Here is a 25,237-nt window from a genome sequence, read left to right on the forward strand (position 1 = left end):
TAATCCTGAATGCGATTTCCGGTACGACACAATGACCACTTTAAAAAGCGCGCTCATTGACGGTCACGCGGCTCACAAATACGAAATTGCTTTATATGTAAACACGCAGCCGAGACTAAATTTACGTTAATTTTTATGTTAAAATATTATATTTTGGCAAATTTTTTACACCTCAACCTTAATCAAGAAAGTACTATTTTTGTTTTTGCTAATGTGCAGGATGGAGGTAGAATTTACACGAAATTGCCATGCCTGCAGGGATGCGGTAGCATTCATGCCGAAACATCTCGGTGTGTTTTGACAGTGCCTCCTCTATTTTTCAGTGCCTGGGCGAACGCTCTCCCCAGGCCGTCGGGCGCCCGCGTCGCCGCCGCCGCGTGGCGGCGCTGTGTGAGTAGGATAGTAAGCTGGCGCTGACGGGCCGCGCGCAGTACGAAGCAGACGAATTCGTGTTTGCATCCGCGTTTGATTGCATTTCCGATTTTTCTCAGGCTTTTGCAGGTACGTATTCTGCATGCACTCTGTCCGGTCGCGCTGACAATGCGAAACTTGCATTCGTATTTCATAGTATCCGTTTTCTTTTTTCTCAGGCTTTTGCACGCACGTGTTGCACATGCAGCCTGTCCGGCCGCGCTAACACTGCGAAACTTTGAATTCGTATTGTTCTTCTTTCAGGATTTTGCAAGCACGTGTTCCCTATGCCTCAGTATGTCTTACTGTTGCGTACCATTGTGCAAATCGAACGGAAAGAAAAAGACTGTCGGGCTGTCGTTCCACGAAATACCAGCTGCCGCTGGTATACGAGAGAGGTGGCTTGCAGTAATTAGGCGGGGTGATTGGTCGCCTAATACAACTTCAAACTACACTAGAGTATGCAGCCGCCATTTCAGAACAGAAGACTTCATAGAAGGAAAAAAACGGCGGCTCAAGAAGGATGCAGTTCCGTCCGTCTTTGCAGACTACCCTTCACGTTTGCAGCCGAAGGCAACAATTAAACGAAGCATGGCAAGTATCACTAAACGTGACCGTGCTGTGAACGAACAGTCAACGAATGATTGCACCAGTAGCCATGCTGCCTCGCGACCGCTGTCATGTGCAACGCAGGCAACAACAGGTCCCGAAGCTGAAGAATCGGAGCCGATGGATACTACAAGCGCTACCTGCGAAACAAGAGACCATCATGGTCTACAGTGCCAGAATGAATGCGTGCACAGGGCTGACCAGGCTGCCTCATGCGACAAAAGTGTCCAGGTCGACAGCCATTCGGCCTCTGCTTTGCTCTCTACCGAAAAGGCCAAATGGAAGAGAAAAGAAAGAGATCTGAGGAGCCAGATACTGAGACTACATCAGACAATTGACAAGTACAAAGAGGAGCTCAAGAAACTGCAGGAGGACTCTTTGACTGCAGACGTTTCCTACATTAGAGAAAGAGCAGCAGAGAAAGAGGCTTCAGCATTGTTTCTCGTGGACCAAATTACCAATTACAAAAAAAAAGGCCTACCTGGTCTGAAGAAACTACTCGACGTTGTGTGGTGCTGAGGCATTTATCAACGAAAGCCTATGAACATATTCGAGGGGAGATGCTTTTGAAGCTTCCAGACCGAAAGACCCTAACCAACTATATTGGAACTACAAGTGGTGAGACCGGCTTCAGCAAACTGGTGGAAGCTCGGCTGATATGTGAAGCCGAAAACTTTGACAAACCGCAATCAAAGGTCTGCTCGCTCATCGTTGACGAGATGAGGGTAAAGCAGAAGTTGCAATACAACAAGCAACGTGACTGCTTTGTTGGGCAAGTAGACATCAGGGTGGAAGAGCAAAACGGTGACCTTGTCTTAGCCAATTCGCTCCTGTGCTTTGTCATCAGTGGACTGACAACAAAGTTTCGGATTCCAGTTGCCTACTATTTTACAAAAGGGCTAACGGGCCCCCAACTCCACAAGTTGCTGATTTTCGTCATGCAAAAAGTGGAAGCTTGTGGGTTTAGGATTGTTCGCCTTGTCACGGACAATCATAAAGTGAACGTGAATTGCATGAAACTGCTTGGAAATGGCCTGCTTACCTACCGGATTGAACACCCCTGTGACCGCAGCAGGATTCTTTTCATTAGTTTTGATCCGTGCCACGTGCTGAAGAACGTGAGGTCACAGTTTCTATCGCGTGACTTTGGCCCGAAAGGTGAGATTTCTGCTTCACACATAAAAGACCTCTACCAACTGCAGAAAGGCTTGTCTGTAAAGCCTGTTCGGTTTTTAAGCAGGAAGCATGTTTATCCGAGCAACATAGAAAAGATGAACGTGGCAAGAGCCGTCCAGCTCATGTCTCCAAGTGTAACCGCTGCCTTGGAACATCTCAAGGATCAGGCTGGACACACTTGTGCACTGTCATTTTCAGCCGCAGGCCCAACAATTACGTTCATGAAGAACGTTTATCGGTGGTTCGTGCTTCACGATGTCAGCAACACGACGCAGCACATACGCCACAATTTTTCGGATGGCCGTCAATTTGACGACAGTGCTGATCCGCGGCTTGAATGGCTTGAGGTCAGTTTTCCTATGTACTTGGAGACATTAAAGAAAAGATCTGGACATGCTCGTGAATTCCTCACAGCCGAAACGTATGAAGCAATTCTGTTAACTACCTATTCGACAGTGGCGTGCGTCAGATATCTGTTGACAGAAGAGAAGTTTTCTTTTGTGCTCACTCGAAAATTCAACAGCGATCCAATTGAATCGCTCTTTGGAAGTTTGCGAATGTCATCCGGGTGCAACGACATGTTGGACGTTCGGGCTGCACTGTCAGGCCTCGAAAAACTACTGAAGACCGGGATTGCTGTGTCGAATGCAGCCTCCAATATTGCCCACAAAGAATGTGGTGCAATGTCGGGACACATACTGTGTGATGCACATTCCTCTGCACAACCAACTTCTGCTTCAGCTTCAATACCTCCCCTGCCGTCGACTGTGCAAGCAGTGCCCCAGCTCTCGAGAGCAAGATTGGCATTGCAGAGACTTAATACCACAATTTTGCCACAGCAGCTGTCATCGCTTCAGATTTCGGCTACCGCCTATGTGGGGGGCTACATTGCACGGGTTGTAGGCGAGCATATTGACTGCGAGAACTGTGTTACTTTGTGTACGAAGCCGGTGAGCAACCAGCCGCTCTTTCAGCTCACTCGGAGCCAAGATCGAGGTGGGCTGCTCTACCCGTCGGACCAACTTCTCTTTGTCCTGGACTGTTTAAGAGATTTTGCTGACCGTGCACTGCAGGAGCACCAGACCTTGCAGAAGCCATTGACTACCTTAGTGGAGTACGCCGTCCCAGCTCTTTGTTCTTCAAAGTTGCTAAAGTGCAAGAGCAATGACAGCAACGAGCACAGGCTTAAGCTCATGAACCTCATATCGGTTCGTTTCCTGAGGCCGCTCCTCTGCAACTACGCCTTCAATGTTACTGATAGGCACGACGCAGTTAAACATTTTGTAAGAAAGCCCCTTTCGCGAAAGCACGCGAAACTGTGAGAGTGGCATACGCTTCAATGACATGTGGTAGCTTCCTTCCGCAATAAATGCTTTTATTTCCACCATTGAAATGGTAAAATCAATGTGAGCCATGACTCGCAACTCATTGATATTGAAGACATGAACCTCCCTATTTGCGGAGTAATGTCTGCATGCAGGTTCTGCAGAACTTCATGTGTTGCAGAATCGCGCGGCAGAACGCGCTTTTTGTTTGTTTTTGCATCATTACGATTCAACAGCTTTGAGTTCCTAAATGACACGGCACAGCTCCTCATTTTCTGACGACAGCTGTGGCTTCCTTGCGGTGGCAACAAATGTAATTCTCAAAAGCTTTAAGAAGGAAACGTGGCATCACGTCTTGCCGTAGAGCAGTCTCACGACATTACGTGCCATTTAGCGCGTGAACTCCCGGCTTGCGTGCAGCCTGCTACACGAGTTGACGTTAGGGGCTCTTTCAGCGCCCAAGCGTTCCCATTATATGGTGACAAGCACTGCTTTCAAATATCGACTTTCATATAAGCGAACATAACGGCGACAGAACATTTTTCCACGCATTGGATTTCAACTGGCGCGCGCTCTCGTATCGGCGCAGCAGACGACGCGCAAGCGCATCGAACAGCAATAGCCGCGAACGACACATGCCTCTAAAATAGGCTGGTTGCCCAGAGCGACAAGTGCTTCAGGGTTCGTGTTTACAAAGGTCTTGCTTGTACTTGAAACAATGCGAATACAGTCGAAAGCTCAACCATTTAACAACTGCGTATACAGTCGCGCCCTGCGTTTCAATGAGCGACGATGATCCTACTCCGGCGGCGGCGCGTGGCGGCGAAAAGCCGTACTAGAGCCGACGGCCGGTTCCCTTGGTTCTCCGCTCCATTTCCCAGGCACAGAAAAATAGAGGAGGCACTGGTTTTGAGTGTGCTTAAACTGAAGCCGCCGCGGTGTAGCATTTTTATTGCGCTTCTAATATTTTTAAGCACTTTTTTAGACTACACAGATTCTAATGAGGTGAGCCTTGAACATGCTGACGTCTAAAACTTTCGTAAAGAAAACAAAGAAAGGGAACGTGCTCAAAGTTGTCAGAGAACACTACCTTCGGGATGACATTTGGTGTGGATCAAAACTTTGTACGAAATGCAAGCATGAAAATCCCAATCTCGAATCGCTTCCTCAGAGCTTTAGCGATCTCTTCCCATCACCGCACTACGTTGTCCCTGACACTAACGTAGTTTTGCATCAGGTATGTAGCCAAGTTTTCTTAACCGTTTGTGATCTATCAGGTATCACTCAAGCTAACTGTCATAGCCGGCCCTCGCTGAGCGCTTGCCACTCAGAATATGGATATTGTAACTAATATACTGTATTCTTAATTATCTCCGCAGGTAGATGTTTTAAAAGATGCCGTCTTCAAGAACGTCATAATACTACAGACAGTTCAGCAAGAGCTAAGACATCGACATGCTCCCGGTTACAACGCCATCCGTGAAATTCTGGCTAACAGAGATCGGCACTTCTTTGTTTTTACGAACGAGCATCACAAGTACGTAACTGCACGCAATTACCTTCGTCACACCTGTGTCGTGGACGCGGAATGACCAAATTTCCGTGCGTCACCCAGGGAGACATACATAGAACGTGAAGCCGGCGAAAGTGCCAATGATCGCAATGATCGTGCTATCCGCGCGAGCGTCAGTTGGTACTGCGAGCACTTGACAAATAGAGTGGATGTTGTGCTTCTTACCAACGACGAAGAGAATCGCAGCAAGGCGCAGGCACAGGGCCTCAAAGCATGCACATGTGCGTATTACCTGTCGCATGATTTCTTCAAACACATTGCACCTGTCATGTATTGACTGCACTCGACCTCTGTGCCTTGCCTTTGTTGCAGTTGCAGAATATGTTCGCAGCCTGAAAGACCATCCCGGCCTCCTGGACAAGCTTGCTAAACTGGAACTTGATGAAGCAGCTGTAAGGGGGCTCATCTCATTTCGTTTGGTTTTCATTTCATGGGTTTCTGAATATCTGCCGAAGGACAGAGTAGGGTGCTAATAGCGAATCCGCAAAACTGTACTCGTCGGCACTCCCCTTGGTTGTGACATGTATTGTTGTACCTGCTGTTCCAACAGAAAAATGCTGATCGCCGCTGCATCTATCCTGAACACTTGCCTCAGGGAGAATTGCACCTTGGCATCAAGAGTGGGCGTTTTGAACAGGGAAAGTTTCAAGCTAGCCGTGACAACTACTTGGAAGGAAATGTTGTGTTGGGTGATAATGAAGAATCTCGCAATGTAAGTTCTCTCTTTCGCATTTTGAGTGTGTATGATGTGCTGGATTGTTTTGCTCACTCAGAAAATGGCAAGAACTTCACAACATCGGTTAATATTTGTGCTCCTCGCTGAGAGTGAATAGCTGTACTTGAGAGAAGTCAAAAGGGGAGGTGCGGTCTTTTGAGGCATTGCATCTATCATCCACCAGAGTTGATGATAGTGTGCAAGAAATTCTTGCTAAGATGAACCTGTCATCCCTCACTTTCAGGCACCTATGTACAGGATCATTGTTATCCCGGCCACGGCGGCCGCATTTCGATGGGGGCGAAATGTGAAAACACCTGTGTACTTAGATTTAGGTGCACGTTAACGAACCCCAGGTGGTCAAAATTTCCAGAGACCCTCACTACGGCATGCCTCATAATCAGAAAGTGGTTTTGGCACGTAAAACCCCATAATCAATCAATCAGGATCATTGTCATTCTTTCATTTTCCAAGAATCGTAATCATAATTTATTGCTCAAACTGTTTAAAGTACACTAATTTTCTATTGAGTCCCATCATACTCTTGATGGGGTGCTGTAATGACAGTCACTAATGATCAGTATGAGTTTTTGAGCAGCATTACACTGGTACTTGGCAGCAGTTTATCCTCAATTTAATTTGATAAGATAAAAGTTAAATTAATGTATGTTATGACATTATGATTCATGAACAACGGTGTGTCGCAAAAACCACATTCAATTTTGCACATATGTCTACATACAGCAATAAAAGAGTCTGTTTGAGAGCTCGAAGAGGTTGGCATTAGTGCAGAAAGTGAATAAATGGTGGTTGATAGATGTTCAGTGACGTTTATGGTGCAATAGGGGGTGTTGGCGCAGGTATTTGGACGGGTGCCATTGTGACAGTGCAAATGGCAGGTTCATGATGTTGGTGACTCTGTTCATCAGCTTTGAGACTGCACATGGATGCTTATCAGGTGATGACCATGATGTGGCATGATCTGAAGTGTGCTGAGACATGAAGGCAGAGAGTCGCTACGGCCCATTCAGAACTTTGATGCTTGGAAGACAATATCCAGTGGCTTCACCCTTTGCCTGTGGTACATTGGCACTAATTTCTTCACTGTGGCTCATCCTCTTGTCTCCTACATGCAAACTCTTCCTTCCCTTTTTGTTAACTTTCTTTTTTCGGCATAAGCACTGTGAACTGACTAGCTGATTTTTCGTTCCTTTCTTCAAGTGTGGAAGCCACAACTCCATGTCATCATTTTGTTTCATCGTTAGCACACTTAGGATACTCATACTAATCATGATACTCATACCATGTTACCACATTGGCTCGCCCACTTGTCCTTGATACAACTTGAGGTTGTCATTTACAGTTGTTTTCTGGCCATTGACTGTTTGTGCCTGCCATAGTTATGCACACCACAGTGTGTGAAAGGCCCCCTATGTCTGCTTTTCGAATTCAGATTTTCCTGGCCTTGCATCTTCAAGGGCCACTCGATTTATGTACCTGTTATCTTTGTTTCACATCTTCCCAACAGGTATTGATCCAAGGTAGAAGCAACCTCAACAGAGCTGTTCATGAGGACTTAGTTGTCGTGGAGATTCTTCCTGAAGACAAGTGGTCACTACCATCTGGACTTGTTCTCGTGGATGAAACACAAGATGAAGAAGATAAAACAGTAAGCCTCTTTCCCCATGCTTTTTTTATATGTTATGCTTATCTTTTAATTGTGTGACCACTTGTAAGTGTAGACAGTCAATGATACGACTTTCAGTTACATGCAACCAGCCTGTGCATAAGCAGTGGGCTTGGTAATTTGTCACTAACTCTGATCTTCTCTGACTTTTCTTTAGCTGGGAAGTTTTGTTGGATGATACCCATAAAATAAGTGAACTCATTATTGAACAGAAGAACACGTTACATTCAGTGTAAAGGGCCGAAGGTTGTTGCACACAAAGATGAAGATAGAATAGCTGTAATGATGGTCATTTGTGTGAACGCCATAAAAGCAAGCTCACTTAATTGTGGTTTACATGTGAGCTTTTGGCACTATTTCGTGAGTGTACTAGGAAGCAAGGCTCGGCGACCCTGTAATAATACATTCTATTATATAAGCATTCACAAGGTTCTATTGCTGCCATGAAGGTATGGCACCTTTTGAAGGGCATTGTTCTTAGCATTTCATGGCTCTGAAGTTCTGGTCAAAAATAACTATACTTGTGCAAGCAGCTTATCAAAAGCGAATTGATATCAAATGTTCAAAGCATGCCTCTATTTCCATAAGGATGAAGAAGAATCGGTGAAGCTAAATCGTACTCCTGCCAAATCCAACCGGGTTCCAACTGGTCGTATCGTGGGCATCCTGAGGCGAAAGTGGAGGCCTTACTGTGGGATTCTTGCACCATCTACCATCAAAGAGGTGTGCCAGCTTTAGTTAATGATTTTAATAACTCTTTTTTGTGGAACTCTTTGTTGTTTGTTGCTAAAAAAGATAAAATAGGAATGTGTTTTACAAGTCAGAGTTTGATCAAATTCTAGAGCGCTTGTATTATCCCTGCACTTGTGCAAGGAACATTACAGTAACAATCAAGTAATGTAACATACATGTTGCTTTGCTTTATTTGAATTTGTGCAAAAATAAGAGCATGCCATAAAGCATGAAATTTGTGACAAAGATGGTAAATAACTATGCTTTGTCGACAGTCATGGTTTGTTTCCAGAAGTGTCATCTTCATGACATAATACTGGGGAAGACTGCAAATGTATGCTTGGCTGATCAACTGATGTGATTTTGCCTCACAGTAGTAGCGTATGCTCATTGTTGACATCCAGCAGGCGTGCCTCTTCTCCCTCTTCCTCACCCAACAAGAAAAGCAAGGACACAACAAAAGTAGTAGTTACTGTGACTCGTTACTCGTTAAGTGAGAACTGCTTTCTAAGACATTTGTTTCAAATTTTTTTCTATTTTGCATCATTTTTTAATTTTTACGCCACTTCTCTCAAATATTAACATTGCCAATATCTCTGAAGCTGTGCTACAGATAAAAAAGATTCTCTTTAATATTTATCACACACACTTTTGAAAGGAGCGACTGCAGCTCCAGATACTTTCTATGGGAAACCTTTTGTTGTAATAGCAAGTGGTACCACTGCGTCTCAAGTGTACTGTGAAGTAGTGCCTTGTGCAGTGATATTTTGATGTGTTATACACACATGCACCCACACACGCACACAGATTTAGTATGTCTGTGCCTGCAGCACAGCAAGTCTGTGTAGTGCATCCCAGCACATTGTGGATGGAGCTAATGTTTTTGCTACTTGTGCTCAGGCTACCCGGCATTTATTTGTGCCTGCTGAACGAAGAATCCCCAAGATACGCATTGAGACACGGCAAGCAGAGACCCTGTGCCGTCAACGCATTGTGGTCTCCATCGACAGTTGGCCGAGAGACTCTCGATACCCACTGGTGAGTGGAGATGCTTTAGGACTGACGGCTCCCTGTCTGTGATGAAGATGTCCAGTCCCACATTTTCTAGGCCATAGCAAAGGAAACGCGACAGCTTCAACTCATTGCTTTTGCTTCTTCCGTATCATTGACTTTTGCTTTCACTGAACAAAGAAATAAACTCTTTATAGTGATGCAGTTATCTTTCCATATTAGGTACAGACATGACCATGTGCCCCTTTAGGTGGTGTTTGTGTCTGGAAGGATTTAGCATAATATGAAATGTAATGCCAGCAAAGTTCTGCCTTTCGATGTTGTTTCACATAGGTGGCTTCTAGTGGATTGAACATAAACAAACACATGATGAATCTGTGTAACAGTGCACTGGTCAATAATCTTTCTAAGTCGTCTGCAGGTCATAAAGGTTGCCAATGTGGTGTACGGGTCCATCACCGCTGGCTTCCTGTGAAGCCTAGAGTCAATGCATGTCTTGTAAGAAGTAATCAATGACTGCTTTTTACTCACGCACAAAGAATAACCAGTTGTGGCGTTCGTATGGTAAGCAGATTATTTATAATGGTGAGGCTGACTGTTTCATCAATGTCTCATTTGCACTTGGTGCTGCTTGCCTTGGCTTTTCCTGTCAAATTATGCCATGCCAATGTTTGATGGATACAGATGCAGCGCATGACAGTTGGGTAGTGTGCATGATGTATGCAGCACCTTTTCATATGCAGGAAGGATTCCTGATTCCTTGTGGTACAGGCTTGATGCCAATAAGGATAGAGTATGGTTTGTGGAACCTGATTTCTGCACTCTTGATTTTGATTCTAACTTGCAGAAAAATTTTTGTCATTTGCATTTTATAGTTCAGTAACTGTGGCACATAGTATATATGCTGTAAATTAAATGTTAGGCAAGATCGATGCATCAAGATTCAGATTGAGTGACAGTTTTGGATTGTCTTGCAGATAAAAGATATTAGGCATTTCATGTTAATGGGTGTTTGCTTGAAAACCATGGTAGCTGAAGTAACAATACACAGGCACACTCGGGCACTAGACATTGCAAAACTTACGAAGGGATGATGTATGTTGAGTGATCCTCCAGTGCCTTCTTAGTGATTGTTGTGACTGCAACGTGCTGCTAGTGTTTGTTCTCATTTATCCTTTCTTCCAGGGCCATTTGGTGCGCGCTCTTGGTGAAATTGGAGACAGGGCCACTGAGAACCAAGTCCTCCTGTTAGAGCATGACATTCCACACCAGTGCTTTTCACGGGCTGTCCTTGACTGCCTTCCCTCTACTCCTTGGACTATTGGGCCTAAGGTATGTGCTGGCTAGATGGTAAAATTTTGTTTTTGTAAGATACCATTTTGGCTGGTAGTAAGAATATTTTTTAGCATAATTGAGTGGTTACATTTGTGTCAATACTGCGAGCACATTGCTTGTGTAAGTTTGAGGGTGGTTAAGAATTGATGTGTGATTTAATTGACCTTAATTGCACTGGGTTTAACCCATTCCTTGTTGCTGTTTTGCGTGAATGGCCAGCTTTATGAGCGTATAATAGGGGAGTAAAGGCTTAAGGGTGCAGCAAGATTCTGAGAAGAGAAGCAGGCTGGAGGACTATTCATTACCCCAGGACAACCTCTCTGCATGTTTTTTATAAAATCTCCTCTCCCTTTGGGAACAGCAATGCTCTGTTCTTACTGACTTGGCAGTTTACGGGACAGTAGCCCAGCCAGTGAGGAAATAATGTTCAGAAGGCTTCAGTATACAAGTTTCTGTTTCTGGCACTGATAGTTTCTGGCACAACTGTTTCTGGCACTGATAGCGAAGCTACAGGGTCAGGTCCTCTGCAGATGTATTAGTGCTATACCAGATATAGTCTGGTTGAGTTTGGTGCCTCTTCAGTTTATCTGACCATTTGTACCACATTTAATTTTATGAAGGGAGCCAAAATTACTGCAGCATCAGTATTTCAAGTCATTTGTTTTATCTATTTTGACAGCTGTTTGCTGTAGTTTGTCGTAAGTCTTTGAGATAGGTAGTGCAGCTGGTTGGCAAAAACAAATGGTCACCAGGTGATGCAAATGCCATTTATCTTTTGAAAAAAATCTGTGAAGTGTGGGCGATCCCTTGTGTGCCAAAACCTAAAAGAGCAAGCTAAAATATGTATGTAAAATCTGGTTGGCACATAATTATGTCTCGTTTCAAATTGCATGCTACAGTAAATACTGAAACAGTTATGTATTATGTTTCTCATGTTAAAACATAAACGAAAATGCAGGTCTATTTCCAGAGGCATTATTGCACACATGCTTAATTTTATAGCTTTGCCTTCACAGCTGGGAAAAGTCGAGTCCAAGCAGTTGACTGATGAAAAAGCACTCAGGCATAGTTTTATTTCCCTTTACAAGTCATTAAAGTAGTCATGAAACATTATGTGCTTGGCGTGACAACTGATAGCAACAGCATTTATGTACATGCCCGCTTAATAGTTTCTGTCTGCACTGTTGTCATTCTTAGCCACTTAAATTTTCTTGCTCCTTTTGCAATGGGTGCATTTTAGTCATTTAAATATTTTTTTCTACTATGCTCTCTTTATTGAAATCAAAGGGTGATGGAACTTGGTGGTGGAACTTGGAAAACCAACTATAACAACATTTATTTGAAGAAGGTACTCTTTAACCATATTGGCAGGGCTCTTTCTTGTTTGTTTACATTAGCTCGCAACTAAAACTGTTTGCATCATGTCCTGCCATGTTGTCACATGTATACACCTTAATATAAGTTCCATCTGCCCTATAACCTCTGTCACCGATAATCCCAGATGATCATTTCGGATCTTACAGACCTTTATGCTGGAGCCTAAATGATCTTATGGAATGTTGAGGGTTATGGGGCACATTGTATTTTTTTTTAGTATGAATGAAACAGTATGTTATTGTATTTACTCGCATAATGAACACAGCTCCAACTTTCCCAATCAAGTGTGCTTTTTCTTTTTCTCACATAATGATTGCACCCTGAGCTTGCTGCTGTGAAGGAGGTGACACGTGTTACGATTCGGCGTCTGATATGGCATCAGGCGGGTGCGATTGTGTCGGACACCGAATTGTACCATGTCACTTACTTTAATTGCGATAGCAATTATATGGTTGCTCCAGGCGAATTTTTGCCACTGTCATCGCCGCCGCACAACTCATGGTGTAGGTGTGAGTGAAAGCGTGCAAGGGAAGCAGACGATCGTGGCTCAATCTCGCTGTCTTTCGTGGCGCAAAAGGCCTCGAGGTGAGGGGGGGGGGGAGGGTCGGTGTCATTGTACTCTGGCAGCAACTGCGTATTGCACGGCAACGACGATCACGGCTCAATCTCCCGTGTACAAGGGAGAAAAGCGGGAAGGAAACGTGCTGTCTTCCGTTGCGCGCATGGCGCCGGGGAACACGGCATTTTACTCTGGCAGCAACTGCTCATTGCGCGGCCATGGTGTGCCTTACCTTCAAAGTGACCTGCGTTTGGAGCTGAGTCTATGGCAGCTTTGCGCTGCAGCGAATGTTTGCAAGTTTATATGGCTGATAAAACTACTAACCTTCGTGTAGCTGTCTACACATTTGCTATTGCAATCGATCGTTCACATTTCAGGCAAAACTGACTTTTTTAAAGGGGGCTGCTGAAAAAAGAAGTGCTCAAAATTTTACCCCTAGTAATGAATGCACCCCCCAACTTTGCACTTACTTTTTGGGGAAGAAAGTGCATTCATTATGCAAGTTAATACGGATATGAAAAGTTTTATAGGCTTAATCTGGAGCAGGAAGGAAAAACGAAGTTCTGCCTACTAAATAATTCTAAATAAACAAATGTTTAATTCTGCTTGAACAAATATTCCAACACCAATTTCTAAACTAGAAACATCTCTGTTACCTATAGTTATTTCTGGCATGACTTGAATTTAAGCAATAGCATAACATCAAATTGCATTTAATTGGCATTGTATTTGGCTATACAAAGCTCACTACCTTGAGGGAAACTATGAACCAAGCTGGAACAAACTGATGATGAGGCTTTCTTTTTTTCTTTCTGTGGCAGGAGGAGCAAGGCCGCAAAGACCTGCGTCACCTGTGCATATGCAGTGTGGACCCTCCAGGTTGCACAGACATTGACGATGCCTTGCACTGCAGGGAGCTTCCCAGTGGAAACTACGAGGTAAGCTTGTTGATGAGTTCACTCACCCAGGAGCACAAGCACACCTGCCTTACCAGTGCCATACACCACTAATTATTAGTAACTGAGTAGTGTCAAAAAATTGTGCAGAAGCCATGGACAGTGATGCTCAATGTAAGCGAATGCTCCTAAAAAGCTGTTTGCTTTATTAACCCTTCGAGAGTTTGAGACTTCTATATATACGATGTGAATATGGCTGGAGACGGATGTTGCTGATGTTGACTGCTTTCTAACAGTTGTGCTTTTGAAACGCCTGGTGTGGAAAAAGGCTCTGAGAGAATACTGGTCCTAAGATGCCATGCTGGACCCTCCTTTCTTCCAGTCGATGTTTCCGGCCAACCGCTTTTGCCTTTGGATGCAAGTAGAGCATCCCAAGCACTTCACCATAGCATGTAAATGTTTGCATGCCCCCCAGAGCTCTCATGCGACAGCACATGCATCTAAAAGCCACAAACAGACAGTACAATCAAAGTGCAATTTTTCAACCTCTCTAGGGGCCTTGAAAACGTCCGTACTATTGGGCAGTCAGAAAAAATGAATGTATGCCTTTTACTGCCCCCAAGGGCTCAAATCGCCGCAGGCGCGTTCGGAATAGATCTAAGGGCCTGCCAATGAGTGTCTAGGTGTGTGCGAATAATGATTTTTGAGATGGAATCGAATCGAATATAGTGCCAAAAGTGAATCGAATCTAATATTGAATAATGTTCAAATGGTGTTTGTATAATGAACTGGCATTGTCACAACTGATATAAAACGATGTTCACGTCCCGGGATTCTTAAAGTTAGCAAGTTTCTGTCTTACACAGTACATTATGAAGCATTAATAAAGAAAAAAATGGCTGTGGCTTTGCTAAGGTTAAGCCCAGGATGCGAAGCATACTAGCCTTTATTTTGACGCGACAGCGTTAAGGAGCTCGTGTCGCAGAAAAGCCGGTGTCGTCGGCGTCTGCGGCGTTGGCCGTGAGCGATAAATCCCAGCAGGCACTTCATGAATAAAAAACAACTTGCAAGATGAGCTGGGTGGGAATCAAACCAGGGTCTCCGGAGTGTGAGACGGAGACATTACCACTGAGCCACGAGTTCGATGCTTCAAAGCAGTACAAAAGCGCCTCTAGTGAATGTGGTGTTGCCTTAGAAACGAGCTGTTTCTAAGGCTCAGGCGTGCATTGCTTGCTCAGGCGCACATTTCGTTGTCGCGCCGAACGCTGCGTTGCTCGACGCTCACCGCGTCCGATGCGGGGCGCATAGTCGCTGCGCCGTAGCCCATTGTCTTACACCCCATTGGTGGGTCGACGGGAATGCTGTTGCGTTCCACTCTTGAAGGCGAAGCTTAAGCGTCCGCTCTGCAGCTGTTATGACGTCGTATGGTAGCTACGCGGCCGCGCGCGGCGCAGCAAGGAAGAGTGTGGTTGTGCGGCTAGTATGCTTCGCATAAAATCAGACATCCACCCGTCCGTAGCATTTGCTCAAAGGAAACCCGTACGGGTTTCTCGAAAGAAAAGCCTCACAGTTGAAGAAAAGTCGTCCTGGTCCGGGACTCGAACCCGGGACCACCGCCTTTCCGGGGCAGCCACTCTATCATCTGAGCTAACCAGGCGGCTAGCAGATGGCAGGACGAAGTCGAATTTGTCGACAACACGAAGCAGAGGCAAGAGTTTGACGTAATAGTTCTGCGAAAATCCGCACAAATGGAGCAAATGGAGCACAAAGCACAAATGGAGCATTAGGAGCAAACAAGTAGCCTCTTCGCATGCATAGAACTCTTCAGAGAGTGCGAATGATCGCGGTACAGCCTGTAAAATACAGTGCACTCTCTTTAAACAGAACCTCAAGGGACCAGGGAAGCCGGTTTCGTTTATCAGGAGTTCCATTTACTGAGAGACAAAGCTGCATACAATTCCAGGAATACAAAACCAACGAACCATGAGGATGGCGTTCCGTTTAAGAGGCGGTTCCGTTTAAGCGATTTCCATTTATCGGGATTCCACTGTATGACCACTCAAACGACCTAGCCAGCTCTACTATGCATGTTTTCTGTCTATACTATGCCCACGGGGGTTAAAACTTACCATACTTTTGGTCCAATACTATGTTTATTCGGACACGGTTGATGTTTCGAAATATATTCGAAAAGTATTTGAAAAAATTTGCATTTACAAATATTGACTATTCAATTCAGGACCGAATCGAACAGGACACTATTTGATTCGTTATTCGAAAATTTCGAGTATTCGTGCACCCCTAAAAGTGTCAAAATTATCGGACATGTCCGAAAAATCAGTAGTTCACTGTAGTTAGCATGTGATGACAAATGCGCCTTGCAACTTGGCCAAGCGAGAGCGCGTGCCCTTTGCATCAGCACCTTTGTATCGCCAGTGAAAACCGCCACATACTGCCAACCGCTGACCACGAAAACAAGCAAAAGAACTCTTTGCTTTTATATAGTAGTGTGTGCATAGTCGGAACTTTGAATTGGTTAGTGTTCAATTTGATTCGAAAGACATTTTTACTGTTTGAAATAGAGTAAACCCTCGTTGACTTGAACTTGTGTATCTTGAAAAATTTTTCAATTCGAAATTTTCTGCAGCACCGAACCGTATACGTCCCATGTATTTGTTGCCCTTTAATCTAGGAAGTATTCTTGGGCCAAACTGCAGACATGTCGAAATCTGTACTGAGAGTGGAACGAAAATTCCGCCGCCGGACCGTTTCACAAGATTTGCGCAATGCTGCCACACCTAAGGTCTCTCGATTTATTTTCTCCTTTAGCTGCTCCTACCACGAAGCTGATGCTTTCCCCGAATGTGAAGTCTGAGCCTAGCGGCATATCAACTTTGTCAAGCAACCCTGTGGCACGTCATGTAAAGAGGCGCGGATTTTTCCTTCAAGTATTTTTCGTTGGCTGTGAGGAGCGCCAACTTAGCGTGAGTGCGACGAGCATGGCGCCACTAAAGCAGTGCAAGTCGCTAACACTAGAAAAGAAGGTAGCCCTAATAAAGGAAGTGGAGAAAGGAGGCCGAACAGGATCGAGCATTGCTCAGGAATTTGGCATCCCTTTGTCTACACTTTCGACGGTGCTCAAAAACAAGCAGAAGGTGCTCGATGGATACCAACAGAGCTCCTCTAGCCAGCAGAGGCGGGTTCGAGGCTTGAAGTTGCCGGACGTTGAAGCGACGTTGATGGTGCGCCTGCGAAATGCCAGAGTGGCCAGCCTTCTTGTCACCACATCACTAATGATGGAGAAGGCAGACGCTCTGGCCTTGCAAACGGTCTGCACAGACTTCAGCTGCTGCAGCAGCTGGTTTGACCGCTTCAAAAAAAAAGGAACAGGAGTGGCGTCTAAGTCCGTGCACGGCCAGAGCGGCACTGTCGACGCAGCCACTGCAAACAATGGCGCAGCAGCTGGCTTGCCGAGTTGCAAAAGATATAGGCCAACAGAGACATTTTAACCCTTGACGAGCCAGCACTCTTTTATAAGATTTCGTCAAGCCGCACTTTCGCACCGAAGGGTGTAGCGTGCGTAGAAGGGAGGCAGCGAAATTACAGAGTAACGGTCCTTTTTGGAGCCAATGCAACAGGGGATGAAAAGCTGCCTTTACTGATAATTGGCAAAGCACTTAAGCCTAAATGCTTTCGAAATCCACGACTGCTGAATGCTGTGATCTATAGAGTCAATAAAGCAGCGTGGATGACAACTTTTCGAAGAGTATGTTCGTGTCATTGATAGCAAGATGGCTAAGAACAAAGGAAAGTTCTGTTCATAGGGGACAATGGCCCAGGCCACGGCAAATTAGAGTCAAACCTCGATATACTAAACACGGATATATTGAATTATTGCGTATATCGGATACTTTCTACATCACCTGGAAAATCGCACGCATTTTTTATTTTTTATTTCGAATGGAGTCAGACGTAAAATAAATATATCGTATTCTGCCATGCCAGACCACATGCACTCTGTTAACGGGCGGTGAGCTTTCCCATAACACCCTTGAACATAACGGTGGCGCGATGGGCGTTCCTGACTGCTCCACACTATACACATCGATCGCGCCGAGAGCGCCGTTTGAACGTAGCGGCGAGCACATACGGCAGCTTGTCTAGTTCAACAACGTCAACGACGCATTGCATTTGCCACACCGACTCGTCCTCGATGCCGCGCTCTGCGCTTGACGCGCGTCGCTGCGCCTCGCAAGAACTGGCGGTTTGCATCCACAAGGGCCCGCGACAGTGCACGCTCACTGGGCTTACTCATAGATACCTTGGCAGATGCTGCTTAATACTTTGTTATTGACAGTGTTTCAAAATGATTCGATTGAGGGACGCAGAGATTGCAGTGGAAGTAGTGGCCAAATGAACATGCTGTCGAGGTTGATCCAACAAGCGCTTATATTCCCCAGCTCCCGACTTCAACTGAGGCTGTAGCTGCTTTGGCCCTTCTATGCCACTACTGCGGTGCAATAGAGGGCACTGGCCTATCACTTGTGGATCGTTTAGACTATGTTGAGTGGGTGTTTTAAGTGAGTGTTTAAGTGAGTGTTTACTGCGCCACGATGGTGGCACGATCGGGGATAGTTCGGAGCATGTGATTGGCCTAGACCGCCCCGACTTCGCGTGGCGGACGAAGTCGGCGTGGCCTAGGCCAATTGCGTGCAGCGCAACAAAATGCATGCTCCAAACAATGATCCCTGATCGCGCCCTTGGTTCATTGATTGATTTGCGGATATTTCTGACGCGTTTTTTTGTGTAGTTTTATACATCGAATTTTGACTATATCAAACTATTTCGCAATCAACGCGGTGTTCCATATATCGAGGTTTGACTGTAACTTGGAGGCAGTGACAGTAGAGTTTCTGCCTGCAAACATGGCCTCTGTGCTGCAGCCGATGGATCAAGGTGTGATTGAAGTTGCCCACAAGATCTAGAGAAAGGGCCTGCTTCATAGAATTTTATTATCATATGAAAATGGCAAAGGGTACGAAGTTGACTTACTGGGAGCAGTACATCTCCTTTGCAGTGCTTGACAGCAAGTTCATGCAGCGGCTATTGCCAACTGCTTTGCGCATGCGGGATTTTCACGTGCCACCAATTTGCCAGAGGTGGAGACAGATGAATTCACAGATTGTGAGGCACTCTGCCAAGAGGTGACAAAGCTTGCCGGTAACGGTGCCACCGAAAGCGACGTGACCTTTCACAAGTATGCGCGATGCGAGCAGGATGTGCCAGTGACAGGAGAGCTTACGGACATTGAAATTGTTGAAATGGCCACAAACGGAGGGGACGGCGAAGACGATGGTGACGAAAACGAACCACCTCAAGAGGTGCTGACATCTGTCGAAACGAGGAATTTGCAGTGCTTGTTGCGAAATAAGGTTCAGTGCAGCAGCAGGGAAGATCAGCTCATGCGATGCGTCGAGCAGCTAAAGGACGCCTTCCTAGGCCCGAGTGCGACCGCAAAGCAGACCAGCATTACGCAGTTTTTTTCTGCTAAATAAAATGGCCGTGCCTCAGAACCTTTCAAACCCTTACAAAAAGCAAGATTAGAAGCTGCTGTTGAGGCTGGTATGTGGTGATTTTTTTTTGGAAAGAACTCAATTTTTCATGGCAATTTGCGCAACTTTGCTTCTATCGAAAACCCGCGTATGTTGAAATTTCTCCCGGTTTTTCTACATAGAGTTAATGAGGTATTACTGTATTCTAACCCCCGAAAATTGTTATTGTTCCTTCTTTTAAGGGACACTAAAGACAAATATTAAGTCAAGCTAAAGTGATAGATCTTGAGAATGCCTAAGGCGTCACTTTTATTGCGAACAGAGCTTTAGTAACAGAAAAATTGAGGTAGATGCGGAACACGATTAGAGATTCCCTCGGGACACTCAAGTACTAGCCCGATGACGAAGGCACTCTTCATTATATTTTATTTCACTACTTCTCAACCACTCGTAATAAAGGGATCACTCTAAGGCATTGTAAGATGAAAGAAGATGCTGCTTGTCCACTTCTATTTGGTATTTGGAAAAGAGAACTCATTGACGTTACCCTTGACAAACGACATGGGCAGTTGAACGGTTTCATTTTCTCCACGCTGCGCTGCCCGCACTTCTTATATTCAGACACACTTACTGACACTCACTCCTCTCCAGTTTCATGACAATTCACACCCCTCATCACTCACTCACACTTGTGAAAAGAGTGAATGCGCTGACCTATGATCAATAACTAAGTATCTGTGTTCAACTTTATGTTGCAAGTTTTTAACGCGATAGCGTTAAGGAGCCTGTGTTGTAGAAAATCGGACGTCAGCGTTGGCGTCACGCGTTGTCGTCTCACATCGGTGTTGGACGTCGTTTCACCAAAAAAAATTTCGAACCAAATTCTGAACCACACTTACCCAACCACTCCTATACCTCCAAAGTTGCTCATACCTTGTCTTTCGTTCTTTACAAAGTTATTCCTCGGAATTTTGAAAACGGCAGCCCACAAACAAATGTAATGTAAAAAAACACTGGCAGCGCATGTCCTTTATGTTAGCTTTTATCAGACTGAAATATTAAAAGTACAAAACAATAACAGGAGATCGACCCATGCAAGAGGCCGTGTTTCTACCAGAAAGCTTGTCTTCGTGCATAGCGTTCGTAGCCAGCATTTCCTGGTAAATGTTACAGTTACATAAACTGCAATTGCCGGGAAACATAAAATCAGTAAGGGGTCTTTGAACTCTGGCACTGATATTCTGTCATTGATGGGAAGAAAACATTTTTTTCAAGGCATAAACTGCCTCGAAGAAATTGCTCTTGGCATCACAAGTTAATAGGGTGCGCAAATATCAAAATTTTCGAATATGAATCAAATATGAATACTTATGTTCGAATATCAAATCTAATATTGAATGATGATATGCATGTGCATTTATGAGCAAGTTGAGTCAATTTGTTATTTTGGAACATTGAAATTACATTGTCAATGTTACAAAACTGTACTAGTAAGCCGTTATACTAAAGCATTGTGTATTTGGCTCATGCTAACTTGGAAAATTTAGTAAATTCCCACTAGCTGTCCTCGCCAGCTTGTGCCTTGTTACACCGCATTAAATGCCTGTAGAATTGGAGGCATTTAACCCTGTGCCAGTCGTCACTCATCGCACTTGCTGTCAAGCAATATGCTCAGAATTGGGCGTGGTGCTGCAAAAAAAAAAAAAAAGTGCCCACTCGCACTTTTCAAACCCTCGCCCCTTGCTACTTAGAGGCTGGCTTTCCCGCAATGTTGAGCCATTTAGTGGCTAAGTGTGCTTTACAGGCAAATTTTCGCTAGCAGCACGAAATTATCTAAAAAATCTGCACTACATCGCCTCATTATTCTTCGATTAGATAAAGACAAATGCTAACAACTGTGTGTGCTCCCACACAGCCAGCAATGTATTCGATTTGATTCAAATGTTCATATCCAACCGATTATAGGAACATTTTCAAATATCTATTTTGCGAATCGAAATAATATTCCATAATATTCAAACTTTTCAAATATTCACACACCCCTGCAATTGATTTTCCTGCATCAACAAGCCTTGCATGTTATTTCGGCAGGTCGGAGTCCATATTGCTGACGTCTCCCACTTTGTGCGACCTGGGACAGCCTTGGACCAAGAAGCAGCCAACAGAGGCACCACTGTTTACTTGGTCGACCAGGTTAGCTGCCACTTGCGCATATGCGGGAACCGTGGTGCCCTTGAGCATGTGCTTGCTTTGCTTTATTCTCCTGTGTTCTGTCTTTGCAGAGGATAGACATGGTTCCAGAGTTGTTGAGCTCAGACCTGTGTTCCTTGCGAGGAGGAGAGGAGAGGCAAGATAAGCAGCTCACGCTGTTGTCACACTCCTGTTTGTGGTGCATAGATTAATTCTGCTGCTGTTTTGTGCACCCAGTAGATACAGCAGCGTTTTTGAAAAATGCCAGCCGAAATTTCTTGTGTTCGGTGAAAAGAAAGGTTAGCAATGTTTGGGAAGTTTGTGTGCCTTTAGAAAAAAAACTTTGCAACAAGTTGCCTTGGGGCTCAACCACTTATGTAAGACTGTCATTAAACATATGCTGATAGGCAATGTCCTGAGTATAATCTCTTATTAACATTCAGTGTGTTCTTTGCTCATATGAGGTGTGTCATGAGCAGCTTATCTTTCTGATCCTTGCAAACATTGATAGAGTCTAATGTCCTAGCCAGAGTAAAATACTGATGTCTTGCTTTTGCTTAGGTTGGCCTTTTCTGTAGTCTGGGAGATAACACCAGAAGCCGAGGTGGTCAATACGGACTTTCACAAATCCATCATAAAGTCCAGGGTAAGGCAACTGCTGTGCTGGGCTCTCTCTGTATCATTAAGACTGCATGGTCAGAATGTGAAGCATAAATAAATTGTTAGAAATGTAGGGGAAAAAAACTACTTCTTTCTCCTGTCCTCTTTCTGGCCTGAAAAGTACTATTTAAATCCTGCATTACAAACTAGCCTAGCCACTTGTTTTTATGGGCCTATATTACAAGACTTGTCTTCAATAAAAGTGCTTTTTCATTGGCTCTGACGTTCAGGCATCCACTGCTGGAGATAATGATGAGACAGTTGCTGCAGCTATGACTAATCTCATACAGCACTTACGTACACAAACCAATGAAAAATGGGGGACCTCTGGTAGCCTAAGTTTGTTTTGATTTTTGTGAATTCTAAAATATCTTCATTTTGATCAGGCCTTGTTGTTTGTAATAGCATGAGGTATGTTTATTTGTCTCCAGTACTGGTGCATGCAATGGTTTGTTTTCATTCTATTCCCCCCAAAACAGGCCGCACTAACATATGCTGAGGCCCAAGCACGCATTGATGACAAAGCCAAAGGAGATGAGTTGACATTAGGCTTGCGGGGTCTGAATAAACTTGCCAAGCTGCTCAAGGCAAGACGAATTGCAAATGGGTAAGCAATGCATTGCTGTGCTGTGTACTCAGTTATGACTCCTGGAGCTCAGAATGAGAATTCGTTTGTTTGTTTGTTTGTTTTTACTCACAGTGTTCAGTGTTACTATATCAATTAGGTGCAGGTTCAGAAGTCATTGAGTTTTGGCCATCGGCTGCGTGAGTAACCAATCAGAAAACTTCAGTGCAACCAGCTGCATGCATGCTTTCTCTGCAACAAGGGTCTTCGACATAAGGACTGCATGGCCCTTCTGTGCAGCCTATGTGGCCCTCATAAGGGTCTGCTCCATCCTTGCAAGCTGCGGAAATCCCGTCATCAACACTCACACTCTCCCTTTGAATACCTTGTTCCAGCTTTCTGGAAGCTATTTGCTTTGTAGGTTGAGCAGTGTTGTTGTTGAGTAGCGTCTCATCTACAGTAGACTCTTGAACACACAATGCACATACATGCATGCATGCGAATACATGCATGAACACACTGTCATGTTACATTGATAAGATCTAACGGTGCCTGTCTGAGCAGGCGCTGTTGCTGAAAATAAGAACTACATACGTGCTGAGCTGTGATTTGTTTTGCCTTTTTCCATTAGCATTCCATTAGCAGTGCCAATGAAAACCTGATGACACCCCTTGGTATTCTTCAGTTGCTGAAAAAAAAAAAAAATATGTGAAAAATCTCTTTCAGTGCACTTACACTTGCCTCAACAGAGGTCAGGTTTCATGTGGATTCTGAAACTCACGACCCCATTGATGTCCAGACGAAGCAACTATTGTGAGTGTTCTTTTTTTTCTTAAATATGCACTACATACTAATTGAATGCAAGGTTGTGTGTTAAGAACAAGCTTTACCTCAAGAGCTCCTATCTAAACATATGGGAATTGTGAAATTGTTTTGCTTGGCATCTGCTTAAGTAATTTTGACATAGTTTATTACATTTGGAATAAAATGGTTCAGTTTATGGGCTGTTGGGAACTCTACCTTTGCCATATTTTGATGACGCACATCGGACTGTGTGTTGTTGAATGCAAAACACATTACAAAAATTCAAGGATGTAGTGTAGGCTTTAGGGTATAATTGGGTGAAAAGTATGCTAAGGATCTTTCTGGCTGTTGGTAACAAAATGTTTTTATTTTCACTAAATTTGGTTGTTTCTTGCGGGATGGGGTGTGGTGGAGTTGGGGTCTGCTCAATTTTTTGGCCACTTTGGCGGTCACTTTCAAGTCTGAAAAATCAGCCTGTCAATGATTGATTCAAGCTGATGATATCACGTGTGGCTGGAAACATGACCAGAATCCAGGTTTCATTTCTTACTATGGAGTTGTTGAGAAAAACGAACGAGTTAGATGAGCTATCTTCCTATGGATGGCCGTAGGCTGGAGGCCAGGCTTATTAGTTAATGCTAATAGAGATTGCAATTGGTTAATAAAAAAGAAAGTGCATCGTGCTGTCAGTCTCTAGATTACACTCCAACTGATACGCCCGCCGCCTTGTGACGTGTTACTATTTAGTGCTTCTTGCTTGTGAAGCTTCAGGGTCCTTTACCTTTCAAATTTCCTGCTGAACAAGACTCTAATATAACCCTTGCTGAAACATCCAGGGAAACAAACTCAATGGTGGAGGAATTCATGTTGCTGGCCAACGGCTCTGTGGCCAAGCACATCTTCCAAGAGTTCCCTGAGTGTGCCTTGCTCAGACGGCATCCATCACCTGCTCCGGCGAATCTGGAGCCTCTTGTAAAGGCTGGCTCGTCCAAGGCAAGCCACTTCTTTTTCGTGACATAGCTTCATAAACCTCAATATATTGAACACTTTTCATATCACCTGGAAAACCGCATGCATTTAAAATTTCTTATTTCGAACGGGGTTGGATGTAAAATTTATGCAGTAGCCAACCAATTTTTCGGACTCCAAAAATTCGGACTTGATGGATATTCCGGACTTCATAACTACACCTTCAGGGCTCCGATAGAGCTAATGAATTTTTGTGACCGATTTTTCGGACAATATAAAGCCAGAAGTTCGATTTTCTGGACAAAATTTTCTGCAGCGGACCAGCGCTGTGAGTCGGGGAGGAAGCCATTTTGAATCTTGAGCCGCCTGACGAGCTTCGGACCGGACGTGACGTGGTTTGGATTGGTATAGTACTAATTTTTTTAGCTAGTATAGGAGGCATCCAAATCCATGCGGCAATGGTGGTGCCTGTTGTAAGAAACGCTGATCTTAAAGGTCATGCTTTTGCCTGTAGCCTGTGGCAGAAGTGATTTTGAGAGCCGGAAACCAGTCATGCGTGACCAGTTTTGGACATCACCTATGAATGCCAGGTCATGCTTACGATAACCACCATCATCATCAGTTTCGCCTTGGTGTCATAGGTGCTGTCGCGCACGTTTTCGTCCAGCAGTGATCCGCCGGCTTTTATCCAGTACAGTGCAATTGAAATCATCGCCTGCCATCACTAGCCACTGTGCAACATATCATTGCTATTTCAGTGTGTTGCGGCCGTTCATTCAGCGCAACGCCGACGTGTTTTCGACGCCATAACCCCTGCTCTTCACCCGCCTCCACCAAATGTGTCGAAGAAGCATGGAAAATATTCGACCATGACGCCGGAGAAGAAGGCTGCCATCATCAGGCTTATTGAGCAAGGATGGATCCAAGTCGACGTCGCAAAGGAGTTTAATATCTCCAAACAGACCTTGTCTGATTATGTGAAAAACAAAGAAACGATCTTGTCTGCAGTCGACCAGTTGCACTGCAAAACTACAAAAAAAAATGACCAGAAAGGACAACATACGAAGCTTGAAGAGGCCCTGCAGCTGTGG

At 44.5% G+C, this 25,237-nt stretch overlaps 1 protein-coding gene and 1 pseudogene across 2 annotated transcripts in view; both read left to right on the forward strand.

Moving 5' to 3' along the window:
• Positions 1-347: 347 nt before the first annotated feature.
• On the forward strand, positions 348-3,674 carry LOC135909710 (uncharacterized; annotated as a pseudogene).
• A 624-nt stretch (positions 3,675-4,298) lies between these two features.
• Positions 4,299-25,237, forward strand: part of Dis3 (exosome complex exonuclease RRP44-like protein Dis3) — a 48,026-nt gene continuing 27,087 nt past the window's right edge. The window contains exons 1-16 of one of the 2 annotated variants that reach the window (XM_070535344.1): positions 4,299-4,526; positions 4,901-5,058; positions 5,137-5,315; positions 5,407-5,486; positions 5,645-5,806; positions 7,338-7,478; positions 8,085-8,219; positions 9,129-9,266; positions 10,425-10,571; positions 13,332-13,448; positions 21,050-21,151; positions 21,241-21,305; positions 21,710-21,794; positions 22,288-22,415; positions 23,100-23,186; positions 24,014-24,170. In XM_070535344.1, the coding sequence (XP_070391445.1) occupies positions 4,314-4,526; positions 4,901-5,058; positions 5,137-5,315; positions 5,407-5,486; positions 5,645-5,806; positions 7,338-7,478; positions 8,085-8,219; positions 9,129-9,266; positions 10,425-10,571; positions 13,332-13,448; positions 21,050-21,151; positions 21,241-21,305; positions 21,710-21,794; positions 22,288-22,415; positions 23,100-23,186; positions 24,014-24,170 (2,094 nt within the window). In that variant the 5' untranslated portion in view covers positions 4,299-4,313. Of the gene's footprint in view, positions 4,759-4,900; positions 5,059-5,136; positions 5,316-5,406; positions 5,487-5,644; positions 5,807-7,337; positions 7,479-8,084; positions 8,220-9,128; positions 9,267-10,424; positions 10,572-13,331; positions 13,449-21,049; positions 21,152-21,240; positions 21,306-21,709; positions 21,795-22,287; positions 22,416-23,099; positions 23,187-24,013; positions 24,171-25,237 lie in introns of both variants that reach the window. The other variant, XM_070535343.1, reaches the window with a different exon arrangement.

This window comes from Dermacentor albipictus, chromosome 3 (genome assembly GCF_038994185.2).
Source record: "Dermacentor albipictus isolate Rhodes 1998 colony chromosome 3, USDA_Dalb.pri_finalv2, whole genome shotgun sequence".
NCBI lineage: Eukaryota > Metazoa > Arthropoda > Arachnida > Ixodida > Ixodidae > Dermacentor > Dermacentor albipictus.